The sequence below is a fragment of the Haliotis rufescens genome, unplaced genomic scaffold (genome assembly GCF_023055435.1).
Source record: "Haliotis rufescens isolate VD_foot unplaced genomic scaffold, xgHalRufe1.0.p SCAF_3, whole genome shotgun sequence".
Classification (NCBI taxonomy): domain Eukaryota; kingdom Metazoa; phylum Mollusca; class Gastropoda; order Lepetellida; family Haliotidae; genus Haliotis; species Haliotis rufescens.
Genome location: NW_025964001.1, coordinates 16,789,204 through 16,812,301, shown reverse-complemented (window position 1 = coordinate 16,812,301; position 23,098 = coordinate 16,789,204). Strand labels below are relative to the sequence as shown.

Genomic DNA, 23,098 nt, shown 5'->3' with positions numbered 1-23,098 from the left:
TGGAGATGAGGAGTATGTACTTATATGTAATCCGTACCATCCCGAGAACACGTTGATGATAAGTCAGTTCATATGAAAATACGACTTCGTGGATTTATTGAGTAGAACGAATGCCAACTTGTGCAAACATCAAAACATTAAAAAAGGTTGTCATATCTAAAGGACAGTAGACAATACAAATAATTTATATAAACATACATACATACATACATCGGTGGTCAGGCTCGCTGACTTGGTTGATGCATGTCATCGTATCCCAATTGCGTGGATCGATGCTCATACAAAGTAGACAAATGATTTTACAAATTCAGACGAAGAGAGAGTTCATGTTATCTTTTGAAAAGTTCTGAGATAGCCAATTTGACTATCATGGTTTCTTTGTTCACAGTCCGTGTACATTTTAGGACAGTCGGGAGAACATTCGTGTATAGTTACTATACATTTGTTGACAGTCGGGAATACACCTGTGACAGTTGTACAATAGAGAGTGCCGTTGTGATGAAGGAGTGTTGATGTTGTCGGTGCGACAGTGGTGTGCAGTCGGGATAGATAGATAGATAGATAGATATAGAGAGAGAGGATAGATAGATAGATAGATAGATATATATATACGTAGCATACATACACCTCGGGGAATCATTGTGTTCAGCTTGGAGAATCAGGAGAACGACACCGTATATACTACCCCAAAGACCTTAAAGAACAATCGATTCTTTCATATTACTATAGTTAATCTGGTTTTCATGGCGAGACAGATAAGCCATTATATAAAATAATCGGGTGTTCTTTAACTTCTTTTGAGTAGTATATATATATATATATATATATATATATATATATATATATATATATATATATATATATATATATATATATGGTCAGATTCACAAGTGACGCTTTCACTGTCGAAAACAAAGAAACCTAGTTTCCAGAACGTGGTACTTGGATGTTCGTTGTTTAAGGCACACTCAGACATATTCCAGTTATATGGCGACGATCTTTAAATCGAGTCAGGACTAGACAAACAAGTGATTGATATCATTAGCACCGACCCATGCAGTGGAGTTACGATGACATGCAGCCAACCGAGTCTGCCCACTCGATCCATTACGTCGCTCCTTCAGTCGGCATGAGCTGCTGGGGCCCTAACCGGAAGCCCTGGAGTGAAACCCACGGGAAGATAGATGGAAACTATGGACGCAAGACTGACAGGCTGTTACCTTGTTCGTGATACGACCCGGTTAACTATGAAAGTGAGTGAGCTAGGTTTAACGCCGCTTTTAACAATAAAAAGCCCGAAGGTCTTTAGGTGAAACCCCTCGCTATGGGTATGGTGCTGACAAACCTAGAAACATTATCGGGGAGAACCGAGATTCGAACCCCAAATCATGGGTTTCTGGCGTGCCCAAGTGACAACTAATCGCGGCGATTTGAGTGAGTATGGTTTTATGCCGCTTTTAGCAATATTCCAGAAATATCACGGCGGGGCACACCAGATAATGGGCTTCACACATTGTACCCATGTCGGGAATCGAACCCGGGTCTTTGGCGTGACGAGCGAACGCTTTACCCGATAGGCTACCCGACCTCCCCCGCGGCGATTTGAGGCGCCTCAGACGACTGGGCCATCCGTGCCCCCGAATATGCAAGTGACCGGGGTACGTTGATGTAATGCCATAATATATACTACTCAATATTTGATAGGGGTGCTGATATATTTCATACCGTTACGGAACTAGAAGCCCGCTTCTTATTGAATTATGTATTTTCAATGAAACCGAACAGTCCTTGGCCCCGTTCCACAAAGCGATCTTAGCTATACGGGGATCCTAAGCCTAGGTTAAAGTATGGGACGCCAAGACCGCTTGGTAGAACGGGGTCCTCGTCAATATTGAATAAGCGATCAGACACATTTGGTCCTCACATGGACACTCAGAATATCCCTATCAAAAGTTGAGTAGCATACAAAATACTTGGAGAATCGTATTCACTGAACCATGAATGTGATTTGTTTCATGTAGTTTGAAATTATCGATAATAAATACCGTCGAGTTGTATATATTGGGCACAAAGTAAATGGCTTTATAAAAGCAAAAATGCATCAACCACTTTTCATTTCCGATATCACTTTCTAGTACCGTAATCAGGGGAGACTTCTAAGGACGAGGGGACTATACGTTCCTGGATTCCAAGACTAAATCTACATCACGATCAAACAAATACGTACATCCAACAGACATTGGACATTTACCAAAAAGAAATTAGTAATGAAAGCAATGCTAGTTTTGGGTAGGACTGTACCGGTACCGCTATAGTAAGCTAAGTGCATTTAAAGCCCTAGGTCTCCAGCTTCGGGCGAGGCGTCTATCGGAATATCTCGGGTTCGTTCTATCGGAATATCTCGGTTTGTTTTCTCTCATCTCAAGATACCTACTTTGATAATAAGGGAGTAAAAACAACACGAGTTGACATGGTACTGCGTCCTGCGATAGGCTATCACTTGTGATGTGCAAATGGTCGTTTAATGTCTTTTGATTCTGCACGAATAATCCACTTCGTCTTCCATTGTTAAAGGAATTCATGTTAATATAAAAGAAAAGCGATGGAATTTTATCGTGATTAATTCAAAGGGAATGTTTTTTGTCAAAGTGCCAGTTAGCATTGTATATTGAATGTACAAAACAGTTTAAGCATCAAAGACAAGAGTTTGTTTATCACGTATAGATATAAAAAATACTTCAGGATCTATGGTTTGCACATGTGCATCTTATAGTGTGAATGAGTATGCTTTGAAAACTATTCCCGTCATACCCCGGCGTGTCTCTTTAATGTGGGAGAAGATCCCGAAGCGACGCGGGCCGCGGGCGTCATATTTTTGGGATTTTGTAAAATAATTCGTTCCAGAAAATACTGTGAAAAAATCATTTGGCCTCAAAAGTATTTTTTGTTTCTTTTGGAGCACTGTCTGAACGAGTTATGTTGCCTCCAACAAAACTCGATTTCTACAGTAAAGACAGCAGTACCGGTGTTACCTCCCTGGCCTCATAACGCTTCAAATTGTTGTTTGCTTGTTTGTTGTCTTGGGCCGCATTCAGCAATATCACAGCTATATAACGGCGGTCAGGTAAACCAGTGACCGAAGGGAAGAGCAACAATTTACGCCACCGGGGTACGATGACACCCAATCCACACGGGTAAGAAATGAGGTGAGGTGAAATGGGGTTTAACGTCACGTCCAAGATTATTGCACTTATATAGCGATGTACGTGTGTGTGTGTTTCTGTGGCTGCTTGTACTAGTCCGGACTGATGCCGATTTATAGTGCTAGCTCACTGAGATACCATGCCGCAGTTTAACATGGATACCCCACTCAGACACAGTATACTGACTCCGAGCCGACCAGTCCTTGTTTAAGCTCCTTAATGCCGAGCGCCAGACAGGGTAACAAAAAGTACCATCTTTTAACGTCTTTTGGTATGACGCGGTCGGGGATCCAACCCCGGACCTTCCGCTCTCCGGGCGGACGCTCTACCACTAGACCATGGAGGCGGTCGGTAAGAAGACCTACCCAAGGACCCGTGTAGACGAACTGGAGAGGTCGATGTCGTCACAGACATGTACCCCAGATACCCTTTGATGTGATCAGTTCATCTTCAGGCAAGTTGCTTGTTATGGACCGACCATGTGATATTCTATTTTACACACAGATAATTGCTTTGAACAAATGTTGAGTATTGAAGCTGTTGCAGTGATAACCTGGCCCAACCCATCGGATATAACGAATTGGCGTCAGGGATCCATGAGCCAGGTACATCAGTCATTGCTTGCAGTGGTACTATTCAACAACTCGGTCCTGCCCGATCAACGGTGAGCCCGCTTTCCATCTCAAATATGGTGAACTTCGAAAGAAATGCCCACTTGACACGCCCTTTCTGGACTTACTGGCCACACTTTTTGTGCGATGATGCGGTGTATTTTCAGTAAGGGACCTATGGTACGATACGTATCAGGATATCCTGCTAATGACCAACGAAGCGCTACATATGCCACGTGGCCAGCAGTACACTACATGTAACAGCATGTGACCAACGATGAGCTGCAAATCAAAACGTGACCAACGATAAGCTATATATCCCATGTGACCAACGATAAGCTATATATCCCATGTGACCAACGATAGCTATATATCCCATGTGACCAACGATAAGCTATATATCCCATGTGACCAACGATACACTACAAATGTGATCAGATATGCTACAAATTAAAACATGTAACCAACGATACGCTACATATCCCATGTGACCAACGATACGCTACATATCCCATGTGACCAACAATACGCTACATATCCCATGTGACCAACAATACGCTACATATCCCATGTAACCAACGATACGCTACATATCCCATGTAACCAACGATACGCTACATATCCCATGTGACCAACAATACGCTACATATCCCATGTGACCAACAATACGCTACATATCCCATGTGACCAACGATAAGCTACATATCCCATGTGACCAACGATACGCTGTATATCACGTGATTAACGATACACTACAAATGTGATCAGAGATATGCTACAAATTTAAAACATGTAACCAACGATACGCTACATATCCCATGTGACCAACGATACGCTACATATCCCATGTGACCAACAATACGCTACATATCCCATGTGACCAACAATACGCTACATATCCCATGTAACCAACGATACGCTACATATCCCATGTGACCAACGATACGCTACATATCCCATGTGACCAACAATACGCTACATATCCCATGTGACCAACGATAAGCTACATATCCCATGTGACCAACGATACGCTGTATATCACGTGATTAACGATACACTACAAATGTGATCAGAGATATGCTACAAATTTAAAACATGTGACCAACGATACGCTACATATCCCATGTGACCAACGATACGCTACATATCACGACATAATAAGTGCACGAGTGCGTGCGTTTGTGATTTCGTGCGTTTTGGGGGAGAGGGTATCCATAATTCGTTGATTTTGATAATGCTACATATCACATGGGACAAGCGACACGCCACAAATAACGACATGTGACCAACGATACGCTACATATCCCATGTGACCAACGATACGTTATTTATCACATGTGACCAGCGATACGTTATTTATCACATGTGACCAGCGATACGTTATTTATCACATGTGACCAACGATACGTTATTTATCACATGTGACCAACGATACGTTATTTATCACATGTGACCAAAGACACGTTATTTATCACATGTGACCAACGATACGCTACATCAAACGACAAGTTTGATGTCTGATTCCCCCCAAGTACGAAGTATCCTGACGGTGTGAATGAAAAAAAGACACTGAAAATAGTTCGATCTTTTATTGGCAGTTATTTTTTTACAGGCCGTCGTCGACTATGTGTTTCTGTCAGTGTCGGTTTTACTATCATGTTTCCCGTCATTTGCAATCTGGAAATCTTCCTCGGCAAGCACGGTCAGACCCGGGTATGCGTTCTCCACTGAAACAAGCAACATGAAGGTTCAGTATTACACAGACAATACTCTATAGTAGTAGTAGTAGTGGTTTATTTCAGTAAGTCAGGCCACAGGCGCATTTTACAATATATATTCAAGCATTCAAACATGTTGCGCCACAAGTGCATGTAGTAATATCAATACTAATCAGTACAAGGGTATCTGAGACCATATACATATGGTGGTAGAATTAGTAGTTTATATAATGGACAACTGCTTGCTCCTCATTTTAAGAGCAAAGAATGTAAACTTGGCAAGATTATTGATTGTGAAAGCATTTCTGGTGGTAAATAAAACCTTACATTTATGCTCTGATGGAGATGTATAATAATAACTTGGCAGAAATTTTCTTCTAAGATCGTCATAAAACAATACTCTATAATCGTGTATGGTTGATATTCGATGTTTGTCATATCGGCCTGTAAAATAATCGAGGTGAAATGGGGTTTGACCACACCTTCAACATTATTGCGCTTATATAGAGACGTGCATTCACGTGTGTCTTCTTGTACTACTAATGCCAGTTATAGCCCACAGATACCATGCCGCAGTTTCACAAGGACACGCCTACTCAGATACAATGTACAGAATCCGAGCCGACCAGTATTTGTTTTATTTCCCTTATGACGAGTGCCATGCAGGGTAACAACAATACCATCTTTTAACGTCTTTTGGATCAAAGCACCGACCTTCCGTTCTCCGTGTAGACACTATCAACTAGACCACGGAGGCTGCTGGCTCGAGTTATAGTGAGTGAGTGTTGTGTTATGCCACAGTCAGCAATATTACAGCCATATCACGGCTGTAAATCGAGTTACGCCCTGACAAGTGACAGAGCATGATAACGTCCAACACCGTAGGCATGAAGCTATGCTATTAGCCCGACCACCCGATACCCTTTTCCATACAAGCAAGTCATGATTCTGACCTATGATTCCCCGGATCACTAAACGGGGCAATCGAGCCTGTACCAGACAAACCAGTGATTGATATCATGAGCGACGTCACACGCCACTGGGGCTGGATAACGTGCAATCAACTAGAGTCACCGATCCTGACCAACCAACCAACCAACCAAACCACTCGTACAGGTGGGGTATTTATTTCAATGTTAAACTGTTCAAAACGGAAGAGATCACCTGGGCTTCTGAACACTGGTGCTGAATGTTTTGCAATCAACGCAAGGAGCGGATGAAAATAACGCGGTCTAAGGGAGATAATTCGGCAATCCTTTTTCGTTTTAATCCATACGATTTTAGTTTATTTGTGTGTGATCACCCCAAATCAAATTACTACTATGTGTAAGTCTTAGAGGAAAGTATTTGACTTCTAAGTAAGGCTTTGATTTAATGTGAGTTATATAATATAAATCGGTCGCTTGTCTTGTCCTGTCTCTTCACAGACCGCCGTCATACAGCAGGAATAAGTCCTCGACGGCCCACCCCGGCTAAGTACGATGACAAGGAATCAGCGAGCCTGACCAACCGATCTATTTAATCGCCTCCTACAAGCACAGGAAGAATTCCCAGGGCTTCCACTAACCCGGAATGTAAGCACTGTATCTTATTCAGTCATGTGCTTGACAACGATAGTTGACAGTTTTGTGGAAGATGATATATCCTACTTCGTAATTACGTGATAATTGTAACAGTTTCACGAAGAGGTGAGTGAGTTGGGTTTAACTCAGCTTTGAACAGTATTCCAGTTATATCACGGCGTGTCAACTTAATGTGGGAGGAAAACCCAAAGTGATGCAGGTCTCAGACGTTTACCACTTTGGTGAAACCCACCAACACGGGTATGGTGCTGACGAACCTAGAAACAATCATGCTGAACCGGGATTCGAACCCACAATCATAGGTTTCTGGCGTGTTCAAGAGACGCAAATCTTTACATGGAATTGCGGCCCCGTGTTATTAATGTTTACATGAAACAGATTTTGCACATTCATTTGTGAATGAAGCCCGATAAGCAATAAGTCCCTGGCTTGAAGAATCTCAGATTAAATAATTTTCCTTGATGTCCAGCCATGTCCATGATATGTCCATGATATGTCCAGTCATATAAGGCCAGTAGAAAAATACCCCCGTCTTTCGTTGAGTAATATATGTGTTGAACATCCGTTCTAGGGGGAAAAGTCAAATATAGGATTTTCAATTAAAAACAAACCGCCTAAATCCACGAAATGGGCCACAAGTCAAATATTTATAACAGGAAACCCGGAAAAAAATGCATTCAGTGTCGGGGCGACTGCTGTTGTGAAAAGCTCGCGGACGCTTACTTGAAATCTGTGGTCGAAAGAGGATATTTTACGTGCGTTTCAGAACGATATCACTGTCAACAATATAAAGATGACAGTTTTATCATTGCGACAATCCGTTTAAAAATAAAACACCTTACACCAAGTCGCAATTCGTTACTAATTGGGCAAACATTCGAACAATATTCTGCACCACTCTGTCTCCAAACCTCGGAGATTGACAATTTCCTTTCGGACCGTCCGGTGGAAACTGATGTTAATTCTTCAAAGCCCATTAAGTATACTGTTTCAGACTTTCCGGTGCAATATGAATTTCATATTAGATTAAATCGTTCGCTCATCACGCTGAAGTAAGTTTGTTTGCTGTTTAACGCCACACGCAGCATTATTCCAGCTATATGACGGCGGTCTGTAAATAATCGAATCTGGACCAGACAATCCAGTGATTGACATCATGAGCATCGATCCACGCTATTGGGATACGATGACATGCATCAACCAAGTCAGCGAGCCTGACCACCCAATCCCGTTAGTCGCCTTTTACGACAAGCATAGTCGTCTTTTACGGCACGCATGGGTTGCTAAAGACCTATTCTACCCGGGATCTTCACGGGTCTACATCCTAGGGACTCAACTCTACACGTGGATTTACGAACTTGTCTGCTGGTAGGACTCTACACGCCTGGACAAGGGACTACGGATATAACAAACTGCAAGGTGTTCGTTACAAGGGTAGCTGAGTGTGTGGAGACGTACCGGGAGCTTCCCTTCTCATTCTATTGCCAGCTTCAATCCACTTCCCAAACAGCTTGAATATGCTTCTCGGATTGGCTGCTGTGCCACTGCAAGAGTTCTGGAATATAGTAAGCGTATAAATATCACCCATAGGGGTAGAATCAACGAATGTGAAAACTTTTGGATTAACCCGGATCTTCACTGTTTTGTGGGCTAAAAATTCATATCCCACCTAAAACTGGCAAGACCAATTTGTCTATTATTCTTGACACGTTAAGATACATACCTTTCCTACGCAGTTTGAGCACAGAGTAAAGTTGCACATTATACGGAAACTGCTGTCATTCTCTAACGCGAAGAACTTGAAGTATGGGCTGAGTGCAACCCGGGGCATCATAGAAAAACCCTTTGTCTTATTGATGATGATGCCGTCTCCACATCTACAATATAGGTAGCAGAATGTGATATTTCACATGTCAGAATGTCACGACAGTAATCCAGTGAGCATACAGAATATAGTTCAAACTATACATCTCTGTACACTGTACATCTGGGTCGGGAGTCGGCGGTCGTGGGGATGAGTCGGCGGTCGTGGGGATGGGTCGGTTGTCGTGGGGATGGGTCGGAGGTCGTGGGGATGGGTCGGAGGTCGTGGGGATGGGTCGGTTGTCGTGGGAATGGGTCGGGGGTTGTGGGGATGGGTCGGAGGTCGTGGGGATGGGTCGGTGTCGGCGGTCGTGGGGATGGGTCGGCGGTCGTGGGGATGGGTCGGCGGTCGTGGGTCGTGGGGATGGGTCGGTTGTCGTGGGGTTGGGATAGCGGTCGTGGGGATGGGTCGGAGGTCGTGGGGATGGGTCGGTTGTCGTGGGGATGGGTCGGTTGTCGTGGGGATGGGTCGGTTGTCGTGGGGATGGGTCGGTTGTCGTGGGGATGGGTCGGTTGTCGTGGGGATGGGACGGCGGTCGTGGGGATGGGTCGGCGTCGTGGGGATGGGTCGGCTTCGTGGGGATGGGTCGGTTGTCGTGGGGTTGGGTCGGCGGTCGTTGGGATGGGTCGGCGTCGTGGGGATGGGTCGGCGTCGTGGGGATGGGTCGGTTGTCGTGGGGATGGGTCGGCGGTCGTGGGGATGGGTCGGCGTCGTGGGGATGGGTCGGTTGTCGTAGGGTTGGGTCGGCGGTCGTGGGGATGGGTCGGCGTCGTGGGGATGGGTCGGCGTCGTGGGGATGGGTCGGCGGTCGTGGGGATGGGTCGGCGGTCGTGGGGATGGGTCGGCGTCGTGGGGATGGGTCGGTTGTCGTGGGGGTGGGTCGGTTGTCGTGGGGATGGGTCGGCGGTCGTGGGGATGGGTCGGCGGTCGTGGGGATGGGTCGGGGGTCGGCGGTCGTGGGGATGGGTCGGTTGTCGTGGGGATGGGTCGGCGGTCGTGGGTATAGGGTCGGAGGTCGTGGGGATGGGTCGTGGGGATGGGTCGGCGTCGTAGGGATTGGTCGGCGGTCGTGGAGATTGGTCGGTTGTCGTGGGGATGGGTCGGCGGTCGTGGGGATGGGTCGGGGGTCGTGGGGATGGGTCGGGGGTCGGCGGTCGTGGGGATGGGTCGGTTGTCGTGGGGATGGGTCGGCGGTCGTGGGTATAGGGTCGGAGGTCGTGGGGATGGGTCGGCGGTCGTGGGGATGGGTCGGCGTCGTGGGGATGGGTCGGCGGTCGTGGAGATGGGTCGGCGGTCGTGGAGATTGGTCGGTTGTCGTGGGGATGGGTCGGTGTCTGCGGTCGTGAGGATGGGTCGGCGGTCATGGATATTGGTCGGCGGTTGTGGAGATTGGTCGGCGGTCGTGGGGATGGGTCGGTTGTCGTGGGGATTGGTCGGCGATCGTGGGCATGGGCCAGGGGTCGTGGGGATGGGTCGGTTGTCGTTGAGATTGGTCAGTTGTCGTGGGGATGGGTCGGGGGTCGGTGTCGGCGGTCCCGAGGATGGGTCGGCGGTCATGGATATTGGTCGGCGGTCGTGGGGATGGGTCGGTTGTCGTGGGGATGGGTCGGCGGTCGTGGGGATGGGTCGGAGGTCGTGGGGATGGGTCGGGGGTCGTGGGGATGGGTCGGAGGTCGTGGGGATGGGTCGGAGGTCGTGGGGATGGGTCGGTTTTCGTGGGGATGGGTCGGAGGTCGTGGGGATGGGTCGGTTGTCGTGGGGATGGGTCGGTTGTCGTGGGGATGGGTCGGGGTCGTGGGGATGGGTCGGAGGTCGTGGGGATGGGTCGGTTGTCGTGGGGATGGGTCGGGGGTCAGTGTCGGCGGTCGTGGGGATGGGTCGGTTTTCGTGGGGATGGGTCGGAGGTCGTGGGGATGGGTCGGTTGTCGTGGGGATGGGTGGGTTGTCGTGGGGATGGGTCGGAGGTCGTGGGGATGGGTCGGTTGTCGTGGGGATGGGTCGGGTGTCGGTGGTCCTGGGGATGGGTCCTGGGGATGGGTCGGTTTTCGTGGGGATGGGTCGGTTGTCGTGGGGATGGGTCGGGAGTCGGTGTCGGCGGTCGTGGGGATGGGTCGGAGGTCGTTGGGATGGGTCGGTTGTCGTGGGAATGGGTCGGTTGTCGTGGGAATGGTCGGTTGTCGTGGGAATGGGTCGGCGGTCGTGGGGATGGGTCGGCGGTCGTGGGGATGGGTCGGGGGTCGTTGGGATGGGTCGGGGGTAGGCGTTTGTGGGGATTGGTCGGCGGTCGTGGGGATGGGTCGGTTGTCGTGGGAATGGGTCGGGGGTAGGCGTTTGTGGGGATGGGTCGGCGGTCGTGGGGATGGGTCGGGGGTCGTGGGGATGGGTCGGGGGTAGGCGTTTGTGGGGATGGGTCGGCGGTCGTGGGGATGGGTCGGCGGTAGTGGGGATGGGTCGGCGGTCGTGGGGATGGGTCAGCGGTCGTGGGGATGGGTCGGCGGTCGTGGGGATGGGTCGGCGGTAGTGGGGATGGGTCGGCGGTCGTGGGGATGGGTCAGCGGTCGTGGGGATGGGTCGGTTGTCGTGGGGTTGGGATAGCGGTCGTGGGGATGGGTCGGAGGTCGTGGGGATGGGTCGGTTGTCGTGGGGATGGGTCGGTTGTCGTGGGGATGGGTCGGTTGTCGTGGGGATGGGTCGGGGGTCGTGGGGATGGGTCGGAGGTCGTGGGGATGGGTCGGTTGTCGTGGGGATGGGTCGGGGGTCAGTGTCGGCGGTCGTGGGGATGGGTCGGTTTTCGTGGGGATGGGTCGGAGGTCGTGGGGATGGGTCGGTTGTCGTGGGGATGGGTGGGTTGTCGTGGGGATGGGTCGGAGGTCGTGGGGATGGGTCGGTTGTCGTGGGGATGGGTCGGGTGTCGGTGGTCCTGGGGATGGGTCCTGGGGATGGGTCGGTTTTCGTGGGGATGGGTCGGTTGTCGTGGGGATGGGTCGGGAGTCGGTGTCGGCGGTCGTGGGGATGGGTCGGAGGTCGTTGGGATGGGTCGGTTGTCGTGGGAATGGGTCGGTTGTCGTGGGAATGGTCGGTTGTCGTGGGAATGGGTCGGCGGTCGTGGGGATGGGTCGGCGGTCGTGGGGATGGGTCGGGGGTCGTTGGGATGGGTCGGGGGTAGGCGTTTGTGGGGATTGGTCGGCGGTCGTGGGGATGGGTCGGTTGTCGTGGGAATGGGTCGGGGGTAGGCGTTTGTGGGGATGGGTCGGCGGTCGTGGGGATGGGTCGGGGGTCGTGGGGATGGGTCGGGGGTAGGCGTTTGTGGGGATGGGTCGGCGGTCGTGGGGATGGGTCGGCGGTAGTGGGGATGGGTCGGCGGTCGTGGGGATGGGTCAGCGGTCGTGGGGATGGGTCGGCGGTCGTGGGGATGGGTCGGCGGTAGTGGGGATGGGTCGGCGGTCGTGGGGATGGGTCAGCGGTCGTGGGGATGGGTCGGCGGTCGTGGGGATGGGTCGGCGGTCGGGCGTCGTGGTGATGGTTCGGGGGTCGTCGAGATGGTTCGGGGGTCGGCGGTCGGGCGGCGTGGGGATTGGTGGGTGGGCGGTTGGGGGTCGGCGGTCGGCGGTCGGGGTGGATGGAGAGGGAGGAAGTGGACAAGGAGTTTTTGAGAGATTGACATACACTGTGTTCTCAAACTATTTATATCTATAAAAAAAATAAGTTTCCTCCTTGGACCGACCACCCGAGTCTTTCGTGGCACTATGGTGATATGAAAGAGTCGGCCATGACAGATGAAATGTGGTGATGTGAAAGACTCGGTTGGTCCACTCGTCCTTAACTTTTGAATAGTACACATTTTGCAAAACACTCCTACATGCAGCGTCCTCTAACTCACCCAGCTCGGACAATGGCGTGTCTGTGCCCCGTTGTAGTCCCTATAGCTTCACACGACACGGGAAACAGGCTGATGGGCGTGGAGTCCAACAATAATCCTGGATTTCAGATAGAATTTGGTAAAAATGTTGAAGTCCAATGGCTTGTCATAACTAGAATTGTGCCACACAAGGGGACATTGCATAAAAGTTAAATAAATGTAATCAAATAGCGGCGTGCGTGCTAGTCCGGGCTAATGCCGATTTCATAGTGCTAGCCCTCTGAGATATCAGGCAACAGTTTAACATGAACACCCCAGACAGAGAGTATACTAACTCTGAGAGGACTAATCCTTGTTTTAGCCCCTAAATGCCGAGCGCCAGGCACGGCAACAACAAGTACTAACTTTTAATCGAACCCCCGACCTTTCCCTCTCCGGGCAGGCATATTTCACTATTTCAGTGATAACACGATTAAAGAAACAGCTGAGGTTAGTTACAGTTGTGCACTGCTGAACACCTCAAGTGTACTTTTGATAATTAATTTTCGCCAAAATTTGTATCTAAAGGACATTCAGAAAAAACTGACAAAAGCCTGCAAATGCATGCATGTGCATTCAAGTGAAGATATATTATTTCTTTGTAATAAGAATTATTGTAATAATTGTAAGAAGAAGAAGAAGAATGACAGTCTACTTATAACGCATATATCCATGCGCACAAAAATGTCAGGAGAGTAAGAATGAGAATGAAAGTGAATGAGTGAATGCTTTGCGTTGCACTCTGCAATGTTCGAGTTGAATGTATCACGAGAGCCAGAGACATCAGTGACAAAGCGTGAACAACGACCCACGCCTTCGGGTACGATGACACGCCAAGTCACCCGGCCTGACCCCCTGCTGCTCTTTAGTGTGGATCTAGAAGCACGGGGCCTCTTCTTCCAACGTGTTCCCGTTGAAAGTATCCGAGGAGCAGGTATATCTTACCAGTGCTGTTGTCTAGTAAGACCTTCAGACACACAGTTTTGTCTATCGGAATTCCGCTTTTGAGGGGGACACCCCGAATGTCAGTGAGCAGAATAGTCACCCCCTTCGCCGTCTCCTTGCCCGCGTGCCCGTTGACAGCGTTCGGTGCATGGTACCTGACATATGAACAATTCATATACATAAGGAGTGAATGAGTGAGTGAGTTTGGTTTAACGCCGCTTGTAACATTATTCCAGTTATATCACGGCGTGTCAGCTTAATGTGGGAGGAAAGCCCGAAGTGATGCAGGTCTCAGACGTTTACCACTTCGGTGAAACCCACGAGCACGGGTATGGTGCTGACAAACCTAGAAACATAATCGGGGCGAACCGGGATTCGAACCCACAACCATAGGTTTCTGGCGTGCCCAAGGGACGCAACTCTGCACAGCGAATCGCCCCCCATATACATAAGGAAGAGAATATATGGATGTCTACTTCTGGCTTCCATACCTTCAGCGCTAATTACTGTAAAGTGTTGGCTTCCATTGTCTATTGCTAATCACCTATCAGCGCCAATCATCTGTTGGCTTCCCTTAGTTTCTACCCTTTGTTATTTTCCACCTTTTGTTATCTTACTATTGTCCTTACATGTACATATATATATGCTCTCTGCCTCATGACATTCATTCACCTGATGAAGGAGTAAGCATATACTCCGAAACGCTATGTTCCTCATAATAAAGAAGTTGACATCCATATATTCTCTTATGTGTATCACTTCTAAACGTTTTTCAAAGACCTCATTCATATACAGTGAGGCGAGATGGAATGGGGTGTTACGTTTTGTTTGTTCTTTAACACTGCATTCAGCAATATTCCAATCATACGACGGCGGTCTGTAAATAACCGAGTCTCGATCGTGACTGATATCTTGAGCATAGACCCACACTATGACATTACTTTGTTACTCCGGACAATTTCACTACGACTGATATAATCCGGTTAATAAGGTTTTTGTACAGGAAACGTAATAGGAGAGTATTGAGGAGAGTGAGTAAGTGAGTTGGGTTTAACGCCGCTTTGAACAGTATTCCAGTTATATCACGGCGTGTCAACTTGTTGTGGGTGGAAAGTCCGAAGTGATGCTGGTCTTAGACGTTTATCACTTTGGTGAAACCCACGAGCACATGTATGGTGCTGACAAACCTAGAAAAACAGTCGGGGCCAATAGGGATTCGAACCCAAAATCATAGATTTCAGGCATGCGCAACCCGTTGTGATCTCGCTACCATTAATGACCTCTGCCAAACCTTCCTCACTTGGTAAGGGGACGTTGTCCTGCATGAGATGTTCACTAAAAGCTCTCGTACATGGATTCTATAGAACACTGTAGTTTTGAAACACAGTTCTGTATTCTGCTGAAGATGCCAACCCTGTTCTCTGCTGGTATTGGTTCCCTTACCCAGTTTTCTTACCTCAGGAGGATTCAGGTGCCCCAAGACCTCCTCTCAGACCTCAGCAAAATTGTCTACATACGACAATTAGCATACCGTTCCTTGTCAATACCATTATGGTACACACTTTCCCACCTAGCGGTATCTGTGTCATTCATTCCATACATATTTGTTTTATATACGCCAGCCACCATTGTCAAACCAAGCTGGTGAGGAAAAATCTCCTTAATCCTCCGCAATGTGAAATAAGTCTTTCCATTTAAATACTTCCCACCACATGATGCTGAAGATGTAGTTTTTGCATTTACTGCTCTCAATAAACATCACCTGACTAATACCTTGCGTACGCATAGTAAACATACTTTTACTCACGTGTGCAAAAATACACGTGCAATTTTGCATACGTGAGTTTCGTTGTGCATGCGAACAGGGCTTTAGTATACTGAAACAACAACACGTCATCGTATTGTAGGAATATATGATTCTTTTGTCGTGAAAACGTTGCTTTGCAGTCAGCGTAATAAAGATAGGGCTGATGTTTTTTAATTTCCTCTTATTTTAAGATCGGCGGAATCAGTAAAGCAACTTATATCCAGATAACAGAGTGTCCGTACTCACTGCTCAACTATGGAACTGTTACCGGATACTTGGTCCCCGTTCTCGTCATAGGTGCAGGTCATGGTGTAGCGGATCATCCGGTTGATGCCGACCGAGGAGCCTTCCTTGCCAACAACGTTGACCAGAACTTTTACACAGTACAGCCTCAAGTCGTGACGTTTCTGTGGGCAGTAGTATTTGTGTTTGAATGAATTGTCGGCAATATTCCAGCTCGACTGTGGCCTGAAAATAATCACACGTGTGTCGGTGTCGGTGTCGGCGTCGGCGTCGGCGTCGGCGTCCGTGTCAGCGTCAGCGTGTGTCTAGGAAAGCCGTTAATCTGTTATGCTATGGGTGCTCCTTAAAATGTATTTATGTAGTATATGTATAATAGATTGATACATCTATTATAATAGATTGACGAGAGAGACACGTATGGCACACACTTGTATTCAGAATCCGTTCAAGTTAAAATTCATGGGACTGCAGTATTTCCCCTGACTTTGGATCTCTCACCCAAATCTCAATCTCAGCCCCCTGGGGAGTATATAAACTAAGCTACGGTTGGTTGGTTGGTTTGTTGTTTAACGCCGCACTCAGCAATATTCCAGCCATATGACGGCGGTCTGTAAATAATCGAGTCTGGACCAGACAATCCAGTGATTAATATCATGAGCATCGATCCACGCAATTGGGATCAATGACATGCATGAACCAAGTCAGCGAGCCTGACCACCCGATCTCGTTAGTCGCCTTTTACGACAAGCATAGTCACCTTTTACGGCAAGCATGGGTTGCTGAAGACCTATTCTACCCCGGAATCTTCAGGGGTCAACTAAGCTACGGCATGAGGCACTGGTAATGTTTACCATCACACTACCATCTCATCCTACCGGAAACCCATTCACTGTTCGAACAGTTCTTAATGAGATGCCACATGTGCTTCAGCAGGCGGCAGCAGCAACAAAGTCCGAGAATACTCAGGAGTAAAACTGCCGAGTAGGTCAAATCGAAATGGTGCTTCCCAAAACAGAATTTGTTCCGTATCTGGTGGTTGATGTCAGAAGACAGTTTAGTGTTTCAAGACTATCAAAATAACCATATGATTACTCAAATGATTCATATGTCCCGCATATGGTTTCGTCAGTGCGATAGTTAGGGCTGGTCCCACAGGAATGGTGAGGTGAAATGGGGTTTAACGCCGCGTCCAAGATTATTGCACAATCATATATAGCCGACGTGCATGCACCGGTGTGTGTGTGGCTGCTTGTACCAGTCCGGACTGATGCCGATTTATATTGCTAGCCCACTGAGATACCATGTCGCAGTTTAACATGAATACCCCACATAGACACAGTATACTGACTCCGAACCGACCAGTCCTTGTTTTAGCCCCTCAATGCCGACAGGGTAACAACAAGTACCATCTTTTAACGTCTTTTGGTATGACGCGGCCGGGGATCGAACCCCGGACCTTCCGCTCTCCGGGCGGACGCTCTACCATTAGACCACGGAGGCGGTCGGTCCAACAGGATAAGGTAATGAGTACATCAGCGCTCTTACCGGATAAACACATGTCTTGGTCTCGTCGCCGGTGAAGTGCGCGATAGAACAGTGTTTGACGCGGTCGACCGATGTGAAGTTATACAGGTAGCCTCCCTTGCACTCCAGTTGAATAAACACGTTGAGGTCGGTCATCACACAGACTGTGGTCTGGGTGCCCTCTTCACCACATTCCTGTTTAACTAAATCAAAGATGTCTCTAAGGGTATGTTTTTAAAAAAACAATTTGATGATTGAAATAGTTTCCTCAAGCTTAATACAAATAAAACCGTTCTCCGGGCATGTTAAGATCTGAATAACGTGTCGTGGGTAAAAACAAAATTCATTAAATGATCGGCCCCTTAAATATACTCCTCCGAAAAGGGAAACTCATGAGCTGATTTTAGAATGGAGAAAAATAAACATTTAATAAACATATGAACAGTGTCCAATTAGAAGACATGACACAGGTCAAGGCCATGTCCACCGTTAGCTGCTGCCTGTCACCTCCCACCCAGGACGGAAAGAGTAGGGGTCACACGCAGGGGAGTGTGTACACAGTTTGCCTCTATGTATTACTTGTGCAAACTGTTCAGTGGTTAGGTGCAGGATGACGTACCCTGCAATCTGAGTTTGGCTGCATCTTGCTTAACACCGCTCTCTGTAGTATTCCAGCTATATGACGGCGGGCGGTCAATAATCGAGTCTGGGCCAGACAATCCAGTGATTGACTTGAGCATCGATCTACGCAGTTAGGATACGATGACATGCATAAACCAAGTCGGCGAGCCTGACCATCAAATCCCGATCTGATGTTAGTTATATAGGCACATATAGCAAAGATTTGCAAGATTCAGATTATACTTACCATCGATGATGTAATCCTTTGGCACCTGTGCATCCGGGGGACGTTGTGATAAAGCCGTGGTCTACACAGGAATATAGGAAAGTCCATATCAGAAAGATTCGTTCACGATCGACAGACTCTCAACCCTGTGCTGCATGCGGTCAAGTTTCCGCGTGTTTAATTAACTCCACCCATTGAACCACTGCATCTGGAGTGCCATGCATCGCTTCATGTTAAAACAAACAAATAACACGCACTGTCTAAATACGTTTTAATATGATTTGTTTGTTTGTTGATAAGCGCCGCACTCTGCAATATTCCAGCTATATGACGGCGGTCTGTACAAAATCGAGTCTGGACCAGACAATCCAGTGATTGACATGAGCATCTTGAGTGAATGAGTGAGAGAGTTGGGTTAACGCCGCTTTTAACAGTATTCCCGTTATATCGCGGCGTGTCAGCTCAATGTTGGAGGAAAGCCTGAAGTGATGCAGGTCTCGGACGTTTACCACTTTGGTGAGTGAGTGAGTATGGTTTTACGCCGCTTTTAGCAATATTCCAGCAATATCACGGCGGGGGACACCAGAAATGGGCTTCACACATTGTACCCATGTCGGAAATCGAACCTGGGTCTTCGGCGTGACGAGCGAACGCTTTAACCACTAGGCTACCCGACCGCCCCACCACTTTGGTGAAACCCACAGGCATGACCATGGTGATGATAACCCTAGAAACAATCAAAGCGAACCTGGGACCGGAACCCACGAGGAGAGGGTTCAGTGTTGTCTGATGCTGGGCCATCCGTTCCTCATCCTTGATACGTAACACAGTACATGTACACCATGTAATGGTTATCATACCCAAACAATTAAAGTCATATAATACGTTCAACCAAGGATTCAAGGTACGCTATCAAGATGTGTGTTTACAATAATTTTAAGCTTTAAGACGAAGACTCATTTGAATATATTTCATCTGCCTTGCTAAACAGGCATGATGCATTCACATCATTCAAAGCTGTCCTTTTCAAACAGTTATTGTAGTACCGCATAAGAAATACCTGTCTACTTACCAGAAAAACCAGGAGCGCCAAAGCCTCAGAAAAAACAGCCATTTCTGTAGCAAAAAACAATTACCATTCTGGTATGACTAGCATATGCGTGTTCTCCATTCTCAAATACTTTTGACAGAGGTGAGGTGAATTGGGGTTTAACGTCGCGTCCAAGATTATAGTACTTATATAGCGACGTGCATGTATATGTGTGTATACTGACAGTATACCGAGTCCGAGCCGACCAGTCATTGTTTTAGCCCCTTAATGCGGAGCGCCAGACAAGCTAACAAGTACTATCTTTCAGCGCCTTTTGGTATGACGCGGCCGGGGATCGAACCCCGTACCACCCACACTCCGGGCAAACGCTCTACCTCTAGACCACGGAGGCGGTTTACTTTGGCAGAAAAAGTGTTGATGAAGTTGCTTGGGCAATAATGGCGACTTTCGATCATTACATCTTCATTTCTACAGAATCTGTGCTCCGGGTAGATGCCGTATCGGCGTATTGTACGCTTGTACGGATGGACTCTGGTCAAATACGCGGCAAACAATACTACACTCTCACATAAATAATTATTACCGTACCTTGTCTATTCTCAAACACATCAAAACATCGTTAAAATTCCGTTAATAACCCACTCGAATTCTCCCGTCTCTGTAATGTTTACCTTAGTTTGGCACCAAAATCCGAATGAACAACACGAGGTTTTCGAATTTTGGTGGCGCAAAGCAATGCAATACCGGAACACGTCAATTCTACACAAAAAAAGCAGTACAGAGCTTATTGGTTTGAAATATTATGCTTGGTACTCGTCGGTTCTGATAATGATCACTACTGTGCTCACATGGTTGAAAAAGTATCTGGAGCACTGGAATTATAGGTCGACGATGTATAATACCGCACAAATAACCATCCTGGTAGATTCTACTCGAAAGTGATGTTGGGTAAAAACTTTTTTTCTATGAATGACAAGTGAATGACATTTTATAAATGAGTTAATATACTGAGACGAACATGTTTCCTTGTTGAAATATGCTGTTACACATTTCTCATTTAGATATAATCTGAACGTCCATCAATTACAATGTGGTGTAATCGGCGTTTCCTCTATGAAACGCTCGTAAAATCCTTCCAGCGCAAAATATGATAAACGTGACAATCTCGTTCATATAGTGCAAGCTATGCTAAAATGTCAACATTGGTACTATGAGATTAACCATCACCAGATTGGGGATAACTACAACTAATACGTATAATACGTCAATCGTAGTATCACACTCCAAATGACGTATTGAGTATATACCGGTCGGCGGATAAAATCAAAAACACATTGATAGCTTCGATAGCACTATTTCAGGGTTGCGAAAGTAGCCTTTTATACGTGTATATCTTGCACACCCATTCAATTGCGAATTATTTATATAGGGGGTAGGCATTTTCTCGAAACTCGCTGGTTCATGGTGCGGAAGAAGATGCTATATCCCCTCACCCAATCCTCGTTTCATACAAGATTGTTGTTTTGCCTCCACTGGGGGCTACGGAACATCCCGTAAGAAAAGTATGTCAGCGTGTGCTGTTTGATTTACAGCACACCGCTACATCGACTGGCTACAAGTCATAATAAATATTTCTTACATCTTTAAACCAATCCCTTCCTAAAACACTTACCTCCAAATACTAATACTTTATTTCATCGACTGAGAACTTTGAATAAGGGTTCCAGATCGAAAACTAAAACTGGTACGGTTTGGGGAAACATAATGGCGGCCCCTCGAAAACAACACCACTTTGTAATTATTGTTTGTTAAAATCCTGTAATTTTATATATTGAAATAAATAAAATATTTATAAACAATTTAGTTGTATTTTGTAGGTATTCGGGTCAGTAACACACATCACAAGAACCGGAAAGTTTTAATTCATATGTTGGATAAAACATTACGACAAATACGAGATAGACCTCACCTGCCACCTCTGGAGTTGCACGTGGTGCACGTGTTTTGACGTGAGAATGTCACGTGAGATATTAAAGTATTGTCTGCACAACATTTTACAATAATTGTAAAAAGAATATTCGTAATTGTCATAATCTTACTAGTATTCATGTCGTATATCTATTAGACGTTTAAAGCCATACGGGTTTTGAAAAATAGCAGAAAGGGACAGTCCGGCATTTCAATTTATTGACGGCATTATTTAATAACAAAGTTAGTACATTAATATGTTTTCAAGGAAATATTATCGCCTCACTTTCACAATCTGATTCAAATCTGTTGAGAAGTATATGACTATATGACACTGATTATTTATTGTGGTTTGTAATAGAGAATAACGACCAACTTCTATTCAAGAAGACTAATGACGATCTTGGTTCCCAAACAAACACATGTTGTCATTGATAGAAAAATCGAACGTGAATTCAAAAAAGGTGAGGTGAAATGGGGTTTGGCGTCGGGTCTATTGCACATACATAACGACTGTACTAGTCCGGACTGATGCCAATTTAAAAGTGCAAGCCCACTGAGATATTATGCTGCTGTTTAACTTGAATACTTCCTCAGACACAGTATACTGACTCCGAGCCGACCAGTCCTTGTTTTAGCCCCTTAATGCCGAGCGCCAGACAGGGTAACAACAACAGACAAAGATCTACACACACGCAAGACGGCGGCTTGTAAATATTCGTGTCTGCGCCAGACAACCCAGTGACTGATATTTTGAACGCCGATCCACACCGTCGACCGAGCCTGACCACCCGATCCATTTTGATTTCTCGGGACCAATTCTTACATTGAAACTTTGTGAATAAAAAAGATAAACAATATATTATACTTTATATTATTACATTGTTCATGCACTGCGGGGCGGTTGGGTAGTCTAGTGGTTAAATCGTTCGCTCGTCAAGCCGAAGTTTGTTGTTTAACGCAGCACTCAGCAATATTCAAGCTATATGACGGCGGACCAGACAATCCAGTGATTGACATCATGAGCATCGATCCACGCAATTGGTATACGATGACCAAGTCAGCGAGCCTGACCACCTGATCCCGTTAGTCGCCTCTTGCGACAAGCATAGTCGCCTTTTACGGCAGGCATGGGTTCACGCCGAAGACCCGGGTTCGTTTCCCGACTTGGATACAATGTGTGAAGCCCATTTCTTATGCCAGGCAGTTTAGTAACTATCGATGTACAGTCTTCTGTTTCCGTATACAAATTTCAACTTAACAAAGACACAATAATCATGTTGGTTGGTTGGTTGGTTGTTTAAAGCCGCACTCAGCAATATTCCAGCTATATGACGGCGGTCTGTAAATAATCGAGTCTGGACCAGACAATCCAGTGATTGATATCATGAGCATCGATCCACGTAATTGGGATCGATGACCTGCATCAACCAAGTCAGCCAGCCTGACCACCCGATCCCGTTAGTCGCCTTTTACGACAAGCATAGTCGCCTTTTACTGCAAGCATGGGTTGCTGAAGACCTATTCTACCCCGAATCTTCACGGGTCCAATAATCATGTGAAACAAAGATATAATAGTACAGTGAGAATAAACACATCGCTATGTCAGACTCCCAATCTAAAATAATCAGGACCGCCTCCGTGGTCTAGTGGTAGAGCGTCCGCCCGGAGAGCGGAAGTTCCGGGGTTCGATCCAAGGTCGCGTCATACCAAAAGACGTTAAAAGATGGTACTTGTTGCTACCCTGTCTGGAGCTCGACATTAAGGGGCTAAAACAAGGACTGGTCGGCTCGGAGTCAGTATACTGTGTCTGAGTGGGGTATTTGTGCTTAACTG

The 23,098-nt window shown here is 46.8% G+C and overlaps 1 protein-coding gene across 1 annotated transcript; it reads right to left on the bottom strand.

Moving 5' to 3' along the window:
• Positions 1-5,388: 5,388 nt before the first annotated feature.
• Positions 5,389-21,318, bottom strand: LOC124111946 (vitelline envelope sperm lysin receptor-like). Its single transcript, XM_046471861.2, has 10 exons — positions 21,264-21,318; positions 19,316-19,359; positions 18,265-18,325; positions 17,418-17,599; positions 15,876-16,036; positions 13,823-13,977; positions 12,860-12,956; positions 8,839-8,992; positions 8,574-8,670; positions 5,389-5,541 (listed from the first exon to the last, which is right to left on the bottom strand). Exons 2-10 carry the CDS (start codon positions 19,355-19,357, stop codon positions 5,438-5,440), a joined length of 1,053 nt encoding a protein of 350 aa, XP_046327817.1. The 5' UTR covers positions 19,358-19,359; positions 21,264-21,318; the 3' UTR covers positions 5,389-5,437.
• Positions 21,319-23,098: the final 1,780 nt, after the last annotated feature.

Excerpts from the sequence above, each read along its gene's own strand:
- LOC124111946 (XM_046471861.2), bottom strand. The coding sequence starts at position 19,357 with ATGGCTGTTTTTTCTGAGGCTTTGGCGCTCCTGGTTTTTCTG. Across the intron at positions 18,326-19,315 it reads TGGCGCTCCTGGTTTTTCTG|ACCACGGCTTTATCACAACG; the intron begins GTAAGTAGACAG and ends ATTCCTGTGTAG. Across the intron at positions 12,957-13,822 it reads CTTACTAGACAACAGCACTG|GATTATTGTTGGACTCCACG; the intron begins GTAAGATATACC and ends TCTGAAATCCAG.